This window comes from Chlorocebus sabaeus, chromosome 8, assembly GCF_047675955.1.
Source record: "Chlorocebus sabaeus isolate Y175 chromosome 8, mChlSab1.0.hap1, whole genome shotgun sequence".
Classification (NCBI taxonomy): Eukaryota; Metazoa; Chordata; class Mammalia; order Primates; family Cercopithecidae; genus Chlorocebus; species Chlorocebus sabaeus.
Window position 1 is genome coordinate 66,754,553 of NC_132911.1, and position 12,052 is coordinate 66,766,604.

The 12,052-nt window shown below is 38.3% G+C and overlaps 1 protein-coding gene across 4 annotated transcripts in view; it reads left to right on the top strand.

The window, feature by feature from the left end:
* Positions 1 to 12,052, top strand: part of NKAIN3 (sodium/potassium transporting ATPase interacting 3) — a 764,304-nt gene that overhangs the window by 325,615 nt on the left and 426,637 nt on the right. For all 4 annotated transcript variants that reach the window (XR_012093693.1, XM_073018121.1, XM_073018120.1 and 1 more), the window contains exon 2: positions 205 to 342. Coding sequence is in view for 3 of the 4 variants with exons in the window: in XM_073018121.1 (XP_072874222.1) it covers positions 205 to 342 (138 nt within the window). In the remaining variant the exon portion in view is untranslated. The remainder of the gene's footprint in view (positions 1 to 204; positions 343 to 12,052) is intronic.

Consider the following 12,052-nt stretch of genomic DNA (forward strand, 5'->3'; position numbering starts at 1 on the left):
AACTATCTTAGTATAGTTTCTGAGAGAAGGTGCAGAAAACAGCACATGAAATAAGAATGAAAATTCTAATAATAATGGTGACAAAAAGTGCTATTGAAGTTGAATATGCAGATTCCTCCAGCCATGAGATAAAGATTAAAATAACGTGATGATGCTTGGATTAGACACTAATGAACTTTGTTTTTGTTGTTGTTGTTGTTGTAGATCTCAGCATTAGAGAGGCAGATCTTTGACTTCCTTGGTTTCCAGTGGGCTCCTATTCTTGGAAATTTTCTGCACATAATAGTTGTCATATTGGGTTTGTTTGGAACCATTCAGTACAGACCTCGATACATAATGGTGGTAAGTCTTATTTTTATCATTTCTCCTCATATAAACAATGCAACATTTCTATAAGAATATAAATAAAATATTTCTAAGTGGCCCCTTCTGATATAATGTGGCATTGCTTTTCTAGCCCTCAAATATTAAATTTTGTTCAGAAGTGTTATCTGTGGAAAATACAATGTAATGAATGTTGTACAGTGAGATCAAAGCCACATGCTCAAAAGTGTATGATGACGTGGTGTCCCTCACAATGTAACTGAATTCAATTTTTACATAGAAATTCAAAATAGGCTTTGGACACAATAGGAGGTCTGCTTATCATCTTGGTTATAGAATAGTTAGAAGCAATGTACATTAACTATCAGGGTATTAATTTATCAATTGACTGAAATGTCAATTTCACTGACATTTGTCACTAACTCCAAAAAGCAAATCTGTCTAGTATAACTGTTTAATCACTGAAAACAATAATATATTTTAATTTTAATTGATTTAGGACATTACAAGTGCATGTATGGATGGATATTTCGTACACATCCCTAATGTATTTAATACTGGTTGATATTGAATATTTCTCCATTTGTCAAGATAAATTTGAAACAGATATCCAAAACATAGTCAGCACACACTCCATTATAGGACAGTTTAATGAGGTGTATGCCGTGACCCACAGTCTAATGAAAGTTATTCACAGTAATTACTTGTCTTTTCTATAACATAAAAAGAGGGCATTAATGTAGGCTACACATGTGAGAAGGTTGTGAGAAATAATAAGCATATATAATTGTTGTAAATTGGAGTAACATACTATAAAATGTACATTGAGCCTGTGTAAATATACAGTGTTCAGTAGAATTACTGGGTATTTTCCTGGGATACACTGACATTGCCTCACTAGAAGAAAATCATAGACTTAAAAACATGCCATCTTTCCATTTTGACATAATCTAATTCTACTGGTGGAAAATAATAAAGTTATTATTTTTCTCTGTTAAATGCATCCATCCTCTATTTTGATTTTTAAACTTGTCTTTTTTATTTCTTTCACCATTTCGCAGAGGTGTAGGTAACTGAATAGACTGCATTCAAATGGCCTTGGGAGCATTTGATGGCTCTCAATTTGCTGCAGGGGCTAATCAATTTCTGCTTTACTTTCCTTCTCTTAGAGATAGCCTCAGCCAGGTATGGTGACTCACACCTGTAGTCCCAGCACTTTGGGAGGCTGAGGCAGGAGGATTGCTTGAGCTCAAGAGTTCAAGAGCAGCTGGAGTTTTTTTAATAGAAATCTTGTGTTTACAAAAACTATAAAAAGTAGCCAGACATTGGGGCGCCTGTGGTCCCAGCTACTCAGGGGGCTGAGGCAGGAGGATCGCTTGAACCCAGGAGATCAAGACTGCAGTGAGACACGATCATGCCACTCCACTCCAGTCTGGGCGACAGAGAGAAACCCTGTCTCAAAAAAATAAAATAAAATAAATAAGTAAATAAAGATAGCCTCTGCTAAGTAACTGCATGATCTCCTAGAAGGGGGTTTCATGGAGTTGGACTTGCGGCCTAAGGTGCTTTCGTATCATGCATAATCAAGCTATTATTGAATTCTAAATGTGTTCTAATTTGTTACTATGTATATAGAGCAATTTTACTCATTACAGATTTGTGTTTTATGATGTTGGTGTTCTGCTGAGAAACAAAATACCTTGTGGCTTTGAAACCATAGTTGACTTCCAGAGAATGAAGCTGTAGGTAAACACCAGTGACATCTAGTCCTGTTGATTTTACCCTCTAAATGTTAACCCTACGCACTATTCACATAACTGCTGCCTTGGTTGAGGCTTATGTCTTCTCTCCTCTACGAGTGGACTTTGCCTCTTATTTTCCACCTTTCTCCCTTCCAATTTGCTCTTTGTGCTTTTCTTAAATTACTGGCCTAAAACTGCCACTGGGTCCTTAACTGGGTAAGATCTAAGAATATTCTTGCCTGATGTACTTGACCAAACTCATGTCTAACTATTCTTCCTTTTTTTCTTCCTTTGTCCCCCCACCTCCCTCCCTCCCTCCATCCCTCTCTCCCTCCCTTCCTTCTTTCCTTCCTTCTTCCCTCCCTCCCTTTTCTACCACCCATCCTCCCTCCCTTCCTTCTATCCTTCCTCCCTTCCTCCCTTCTTTCCTTCCTTCCCTCTTTCCTCTTTTCCTTCCTCCCTCCCACCCATCCACACTCCCTCCTTTCCTCCCTTCTTTCCTCCCTCCCTCCTTCTCTCCCTCCCTTCCTTCTTGCCTGCCTTCCTTCCTTCCTTCCTTCCTTCCTTCCTTCCTTCCTTCCTTCCTTCCTTCCTTCTTTCCTTCCTTCCTTCCTTCCTGCCTTCCTTCCTTCCTTCTTCCCTTCCTCTCCCCATCCTCTTCCTTTACTCACTTCTTTGTTTTCTAACTTTCTTTCTCCATTTTTTCATTCACTTATTAATTCAAAAGATATTTATCGAGCTTCTACCCTACTTTTGGCACTGTGTTAAGTGTGGACTATACTGGTGAGCAAAAGCAGACTGACATATTCTCTGTCCTCCTGGGTGCTTACCTTATAGTGCAGTGAAGAGAGGTGTGCCTTTATCAAACAATTGTCCACATAAATGTTAAATTGCAACACGTATGAAGGAGCACACTATGCCATGAGATGTCTAATGGGGTATCTGCCTGCAGCAGGGCAGTGGAGTTAGGCACCCTGCAGGGAGCTGAGAACTGAGGTCTGCAGTGCAAGTATGGGAGTGAGTCCACAAGGGAAGAAGGGAGTGAAGGGGGGTCTGGGTCAGAGGCACCACAGGGCCCATAGAAAGGGGACTATCACAGCAGTTCTGATTTATTCATTAAGCATCTATTGAGGACCTATACTGTGCTAAGTTTGGAAAAATAGGAAAGAATTCAAATGTCAGAGGCCCTGCTCTGCAGGCACTAACCATGTAAAGAGTGAGGAGTTGCAGGTTCTGGGACTCTCTAGAAGTCAGTAAATGGCAGTGGAGAGGAATGAGACCAGCAGTGGGGCAAGGCTTGGGGGAGGGCCTGAGCCAGGTGTGGAGACCCAGAAGGGCTGAGAGTCTGCACACCTCAGTGTCATGGGCCTCCTGCTGCACCTGCCTCACCAGCCCCGTGCTCTGGTAGCCTTGCCTGGTGTTTGTGTCCCGGTCTAGCAATATTTCCTCAGTCTCTCATGGATACCTTCTTCCATACACGTTAATGTTGAATCGCTCTCTGCTCCTTCACCTCTAGTGTGTCTTGAGTATATTTTATAATTTGTTCATGTTTATATCTTCTAGGCAAAATGTTCTTTGAGAGCATAGAACATAATTAGTGAGCAGTACATATTTATTGATTACTTTTCCTTTTGCCCTACTAGTTCACAGAGTGCACCCATGATGAAACTGCTGTCACTTCTCTGTTGGTACTTTTTCCTTTGCTTTCCTCTCTCCCTCCTCCCTCCTGTGTGTAGAGGAAGGCAGTTTTAGGTCTTTCAGAACCTTCAAAGAAAAGCATAGACAAGACCAACGATCCACGTTTTTGCTCATCTTGATGATCTATTTTTATGGGTTATGCCAACCAAGTCTCTCTCATTTTATTTGCTATCTTATTCAGGATCCTCTCTCAGGAAGGGGAGAGAAAGAAAGCAATAAATTGGTGTGAAAGCCCTCCACACCACGCATATCATTAGGTTTCATTCTCACAAATATCCTACAGGGCATGTATTAACTTCTCTGATTTCCCAGCGGAGAAAAGAGGTCAGAAAATTTGAGTGACTAGCCCAAGGATCATAGGTGGTAGTGGACAGCAGAATTGGATGTGTGCTGGCCTGTGATTGTTAGGTTCAAGAAGCTCCTATAGCATGATCTGTGCTTTGCTTTCACCGGCAGATTCCAGATGATAATGTTACCATTGTCAGTATAAGTTGTGATATAGGAAATAGTCTTGGCCTACCTCCCAGTCAGATATCATTACCTTTATGAAAGATTACCTCTTATTCTAATATGGGTATAAACTATCTATTTGATAAAAGTACCTAAAGAATCATTAATCCATGAGTATGGGAAATCTATTCACAAAATTAAAAAAGAAAGAAAGAAAGAAAGAAAAAAGCCTTTTATAAAAAGAGCATGTTGTTTTTTGGGAAGGTTTTTTTTTTTTTTTTTTTTTTTGAGACGGAGTCTCACTCTGTCGCCCAGGCTGGAGTGCAGTGGCGCTATCTCGGCTCACTGCAAGCTCCGCCTCCCGGGCCCACGCCATTCTCCCGCCTCAGCCTCCGAGTAGCTGGGACTACAGGCGCCCGCCACCACGCCCGGCTAGTTTTTTGTATTTTTAGTAGAGACAGGGTTTCACCATGTTAGCCAGGATGGTCTCGATCTCCTGACCTCATGATCCACCCGCCTCGGCCTCCCAAAGTGCTGGGATTACAGGCTTGAGCCACCGTGCCCAGCTGTATTTTTTTTTTTTTTTTTAATTCATTCTTGAGTTGTTGTCACAAACGCTTTGGTTAGAAGCCACAACAAGTGGCCTGGAATTAATTCTGATATCAAAAAAACTGAAAACGAAGGTAACATATGTACCATTGGAGGCAGCAGCTTTTCAATGGCAGTGAGAAGAGTCCTGGAGCAGAAATCCATACTCACTTTCACAGTGAGGGGAAAGAGCTTTTTCATTGCAAGAGATTTTCCCTCAAAATTGCTTCTTCTATTTTTAGTATTGGCTTCCTTTATTGGCCAAACCACCACACAGATAGGTCAACTAAGTTTAATTCATTTCAAAATAAGAAACACTTTGGAGCTCCAGGTATGTGCTAAGTGCTCACGCAGAGATTAATAAAATATGTATGCTCACTGCGACAATTAAATAGAGCTCTAGTTTTACAAAAACACGGATAATTTACTGCCATTTTGGACAAGAGACAGGGTTCATCACAGTTGAGTTTAAGTAATTGATCACCTTTATGAAACTGCTTTGGGTAAAGGACCATGAGTCTCAAGCTCTCCAATGACTAGTTTTTCCAAACTCTTAGAGTCTAAATCAAAGCTTATGAAAATTGTTTCTTTATCTACTTCTCCAGCACCTCCTGCATTACCCATTTGCCTGCCTCATGCCAGCCATGCTGAATGATTTGTATTTTCCAAAGACCACATGCTGCTCCTGACTCTTCGGTTTGCCCATACTGCTCCTTCTGCCTGGAATGCCTTAATCTCTCTGTCCTCTTGGAAAACTCGTAATAATCCTCAATTAAATAGTCACCTTTTACAGGCCTTGCCTGACCACTGAATGCGAGGGAAAGTGCCTCTTCCCTTCTGCTGCTGTAAATCTTGGTAAACTTTCTACCCCAGCACCCTGCCCGGCTGTCATCATTGCCTCCCTCCCTGTCTTGCCCCGTTCAACAATGACTCCTGGAAGGCAGAACTGTGCCCATCTATTGCTGTATTCTAGGCCTATTCCTTTGTTCTAGGCCTATTCCTCTATGTACAGACCATTAGATATGCTTAATACTTCATTGAGCAAACAATAAATGAATCAAAGGTTATTGGATGAAAGGATTTTACAAGACGGAAGGGACAGGGATTTTTTCTTTTTTAATCTCAGAGCATGTCAACAATGCACTGCCTTGCTTGTCTCAGCCTGAACTTGGCTGAGGGAATTATATGATAAAATAATATGTGCACCTACCAATAGCTGACTTACTCCTCAAAATTTATTTTTTTTCTAAGAAATGTAATGTTGCAAGCTCCTGCCACTACAACTGAGGGGGCCTCCCAGCAAAGTCTATTAGACAAACCTCCCCAAATCGCAGAATCAAAGAGCAGTAATTCCCTTCCAGATAGCATCACACTATTAAGGTACAATTTACTACTTCTGTATTTATTTTTAGAATACAAAAACAACTTTGCACATAGTATTCCTTTGCTCATGAAAGTTTATTTTGGCTAAGGTGCAAGGTGGAATATGTACATTAGGGCAACCATTCCCAACCTTTTTGACACCAGGGACTCATTTCATGGAAGACAATTTTTCCAGAGGTTGGGCGGGATGGTTTTGGGATGAAAATGTTCCATCTCAGATCATCAGATATTAGTTAGATTCTCATAAGTAACTGCAGCCTAGATCCCTCATGTGGGTAGTTCACAATAGGGCTTGTGTTCATATGACAATCTAATGCCACACTGATCTGACAGGAAGCAGAGCTCAGGCAGTACTGGTCTGTGGCCTGGAGATTGGGTACCTCTGGTTTAGAGGAATACCATGTTCAGTCTTGGGTTTTGAATGGACCTTATGTGCTTCTTTGGCTATAGACAGTATCAAGCAGTGAAATCATATTTACCAATCACAAGACATTGTTGTAAAATCAATTATTTCCTATCTGTTTACTCCTCGGTCAAATATATTTTATTTTACTTGTAAATTTTAAAATAAGATTTTTGTCCTAGAATTACTTAAATCTTTGTTATTTCATGGGTGATAATTTAATCAAGCAGGTTTTAACTCACATGCAGATGAATTAGCAAATTTGTTTAACATTTTTTGAAATAAGATTAACCTTGAAATTAAAATTAGTTCAAAACTGCCTTTAAAAATTTTTAAAGGGTCAAGTAAATTTGAAAAGTCCACAATTTAGTTATCTGGACTTTTATGCAAATGCTTATGTGCAAAGGACAACTCATTTTAATCTGAATTGTTATATAGCAAAATTCTTCTGCTATGTCAGCATAAATCCCATTCCAGAGTCACTGCTCAACATGAAGTCGAGTGTTAGGTTTTGATTCGATTGGTAAACGTCAAATCTAAATTCCTCTTCACCAATTATTGGCTGTGAAGCCTTGGGACATTTATTTGCTTTCTTTTTGTCATAGTTACCTCATTTGAAAAACCTGACCCACAAATCATTTTAAATGATTATATAATGTATGTAACTTGCTTACTATAGCCTAACACAGGGCAGATGTTTGACAAATGTTTGAGATGTTCCTATGTCTTTTTTCCCCCTTTACTAAAAAATGTTACAATGACTGAGCAAGAAACTTACTCTACATTTTTATTATAAGTCTGGCACATTGTATGTAATATAGCAAGTTGATTTGTATATGAAAAAATGAGTGAATGACCTCTCTTGTAATTAGAAAATAAGCAAACTCAGAAAGTAAAAATAATTCATATTATAAACTAATTGCTTGATGGGGAAGAAATAGGCTGGAAGATGTCCAAAGTTTGTTTCCATTAAAAAGTGCTGAAATATCCTTGCAAAACTAGGATACATTTAGGAAGCCACATAGAATGCATAAACATTCCTTTTTCATTATTATAGGTCTTGTCTATGTGGATTTGGATTTAAAATACATACACTAAACATAAGCAAAGTAGAAGAGAGATGGAGAGATTATGCAGAGTGATTTTTTCTTATATTGAAAAGCTTTCTTTACTACAAGTATATTTAGTATACCTAAATACATGATGTAAACCTGCTTTATAATAACCCAATTGTATTTGTTTTAAAATACAGAGTCTTATTTTTTAAGTTATTGCTTCAGTTGAATTATAAATAAAATAACCCACTTCAAAAAGAAGATAGGGAAGGTAGGCAGTCTCTTTGGCCATTGGTTATCCCAATACTTCCTGCCTAACTAAAATTGTATGGCCATATTTGTATCTCTAGCTATCTCTTTTCTTTTATACCCATGATCAGATTTGTGTCTCAAGTGCACAGTAAGGTATAATTTATACCTTATAACAATTCAAAAATTGAAAATATATATCTTCTTTGTTCTCAGCGAAGAAACACGAATTTATTAGAAGAAACTTGTAATGTAAATGTATTAGAAGATACTACACAATATTGTTAAAACAAACAACACAAAAATTCCATATTATGCATGTCACACTAATTGTAAAATACTAAAAATACTGTCACTCTAAAATAAATTGCCAATTATAGAACATATATGAATAAAATTTTGAGATAAAATGGTAATTTGGTGAATTGGTCACTTGACAAATTGCATAATTTGGTGACTGATTATCTTGCCATGAATCTATCATCCTTTTACTAAAATCTTTTAAAATAAAACCTACCCTGTATGCCTAAGCATCCCGGATAATCAGGTGTCAAATCCTAACTCTGACACTAAATAGGTGATTAAATGATTATCCCTCTACCTCAGTTTTAGTGTGATGATTGAATGACATGATCTATGTAAAGCACTTACCATAGTAGCAGGAACACAGAAAGCACCAGGATAATAACCCTTTTATTGTCCAAAACGTAGGAACTGACAGTTGAGGTTTACATAGCCTGGTAATTTTGCCTCTGCAAGTTCAGAAGTAGCCTCAAGATTACAACTTGTGAGAGATACTGAATACACTCCAATCACCAAGTTTGTGCTATGATCTTTAAATAGATGTGTTTTATTATGCATTTGTCATAACTATGAATTGATTCACTAAAAAATACCAGTGTGTTTAGGAGTTAGTCCTAATCATTAAGTCATATCATATGATTTTGTAATTAATGTAGTTTATTGCCTTACTTTAATATTGCTTTATTTTATGTTCTTTTCCTAACCTTTTTCAATGGCTTTTTTTCTCATGACTTAGAGGTTAGCATTGCTCTCCCATTTTGATATACTTATAATTAGATTTATTTAGAATGAAAGATATCAGACACTAGATGCCATCTTGCTAGCAAGAGCTTCAAAACTTATTGAAAGTTCAAACTTTACCAAGTCCACTTGTACTAGAAGACCTTATGAACAGAATGTATTACAGCATCAGCAATATCTGCATGTACCAAAAATCTCACTATATTTTTACCTATCTTAACCTTTTTTTTTTTCATTTGCTTAATTCTCACTTCAACTTACCACTCAACCAGCTGCAGGAACTTGACTTTCTGAGTGTGTGCAGCCATTAACCTAAAACTAGGCAGCCAAGACCTACAAGTCATCAAGCTGTTTTCCAGCTAAGTGGAGTCAGCTGAAATCAAGTGCTTTCTTTCTTTTCTTTTTTTTATTATTATTATACTTTAAGTTCTAGGGTACATGTGCACAACGTGCAGGTTTGTTACATATGTATACATGTGCCATGTTGGTGTGTTGCCCCCATTAACTCATCATTTACATTGGGTATATCTCCTACTGCTATCCCTCCCCTCTCCCGCCTCCCCACAATAGGACCCAGTGTGTGATGTTCCCCTTCCTATGTCCCAGTGATCTCATTATTCAATTCCCACCTATGAGTGAGAACATGCGGTATTTGGTTTTCTGTTCCTGTGATAGTTTGCTGAGAATGATGGTTTCCAGCTACATCCATGTCCCAACAAAAGACACGAACTCATCCTTCTTTATGGCTGCAATGTATTCCATGGTGTATATGTGCCACATTTTCTTAATCCAGTCTGTCACTGATGGACATTTGGTTTGATTCCAAGTCTTTGCTATTGTGAATAGTGCCGCAATAAACATATGTGTGCATGTGTCTTTATAGCAGCATGACTTATAATCCTTTGGGTATATCCCCAGTAATGGGATGGCTGGGTCAAATGGTATTTCTAATTCTAGATCCTTGAGGAATTGCCACACTGTTTTCCACAATGGTTGAACTAGTTTACAGTCCCACCAACAGTGTAAAAGTGTTCCTATTTCTCCACATCCTCTCCAGCACCTGTTGTTTCCTGATTTTTTAATGATTGCCATTCTAACTGCTATGAGATGGTATCTCATTGGGGTTTTGATTTGCATTTCTCTGATGATGAGTGATGATGAGCATTTTTTCATGTGTCTGTTGGCTGTATGAATGTCTTCTTTTGAGAAGTATGTGTTCATATCCTTTGCCCACTTTTTGATGGGGTTGTTTGTTTTTTTCTTGTAAATTTGATTGAGTTCTTTATAGGTTCTGGATATTAGCCCTTTGTCAGATGAGTAGATTGCAAAAATTTTCTCCCATTCTTTAGGTTGCCTGTTCACTCTGATGGTAGTTTCTTTTGCTGTGCAGAAGCTCTTTAGTTTAATTAGATCCCATTTGTCAATTTTGGCTTTTGTTGCCGTTGCTTTTGGTGTTTTAGACATGAAGTCCTTGCCCACGCCTATATCCTGAATGGTATTACCTAGGTTTTCTTCTAGGGTTTTTATGGTATTAGGTCTAACATTTAAGTCTCTAATCCATCTTGAATTAAGTTTCGTATAACGAGTAAGGAAAGGTTCCAGTTTCAGCTTTCTACTTATGGCTAGCCAATTTTACCAGCACCATTTATTAAATAGGGAATCCTTTCCCCATTTCTTGTTTCTCTCAGGTTTTTCAAAGATCAGATGGCTGTAGATGTGTGGTATTATTTCTGAGGGCTCTGTTCTGTTCCATTGGTCTATATCTCTGTTTTGGTACCAGTACCGTGCTGTTTTGGTTACTGTAGCCTTGAAGTATAGTTTGAAGTCAGGTAGCGTGATGCCTCCAGCTTGGTTCTTTTGGCTTAGGATTGTCTTGGCAATGCAGGCTCTTTTTTGGTTCTATATGAACTTTAAAGCCGTTTTTTCCAATTCTGTGAAGAAAGTCATTGGTAGCTTAATGGAGATGGCATTGAATCTATAAATTACCTTGGACAGTATGGCCATTTTCACAATATTGATTCTTCCTATCCATGAGCATGGTATGTTCTTCCATTTGTTTGTGTCCTCTTATTTCACTGAGCAGTGGTTTTTAGTTCTCCTTAAAGAGGTCCTTCACATCCCTTGTAAGTTGTATTCCTAGGTATTTTATTCTCTTTGAAGCTATTGTGAATGGGAGTTCATTCATGATTTGGGTCTCTGTCTGTTACTGGTGTATAAGAATGCTTGTGATTTTTGCACATTGATTTTGAATCCTGAGACTTTGCTGAAGTTGCTTATCAGCTTAAGGAGATTTTGGGCTGAGACAATGGGGTTTTCTAAATATACAATCATGTTATCTGCAGAGAGGGACAATTTGACTTCTTCTTTTCCTAACTGAATATCCTTGATTTCTTTCTCTTGCCTGATTGCCCTAGCCAGAACTTCCAACACTATGTTGAATAGGAGTGGTGAGAGAGGGCATCCCTGTCTTGTGCCAGTTTTCAAAGGGATTGCTCCCAGTTTTTGCCCATTCAATATGATATTGGCTGTGGGTTTGTCATAAATAGCTCTTATTATTTTGAAATATGTTCCATCAATACCGAATTTATTGAGAGTTTTTAGCATGAAGGGCTGTTGAATTTTGTCAAAGGCCTTTTCTGCATCTATTGAGATAATCATGTGGTTTTTGTCTTTGGTTCTGTTTATATGCTGGATTACATTTATTGATTTGCCTATGTTGAACCAGCCTTGCATCCCAGGGATGAAGCCCACTTGATCATGGTGGATAAGCTGTTTGATGTGCTGCTGTTTTTGGTTTGCCAGTATTTTATTGAGGATTTTTGTGTCGATGTTCATCAGGGACATTGGTGTAAAATTCTCTTTTTTTTGTTGTATCTCTGTCAGGGTTTGGTATTAGGATGATGTTGGTCTCGTAAAATGAGTTAGGGAGGATTTCCTCTTTTCCTATTGATTGGAATAGTTTCAGAAGGAATGGTACCAACTCCTCCTTGTACCTCTGGTAGAATTCGGCTGTGAATCCGTCTGGTCATGGACTTGTTTTGGTTGGTAGGCTATTAATTATTGCCTCAATTTCAGAGCCTGCTATTGGTCTAGTCAGAGATTCAACTTCTTCCTGG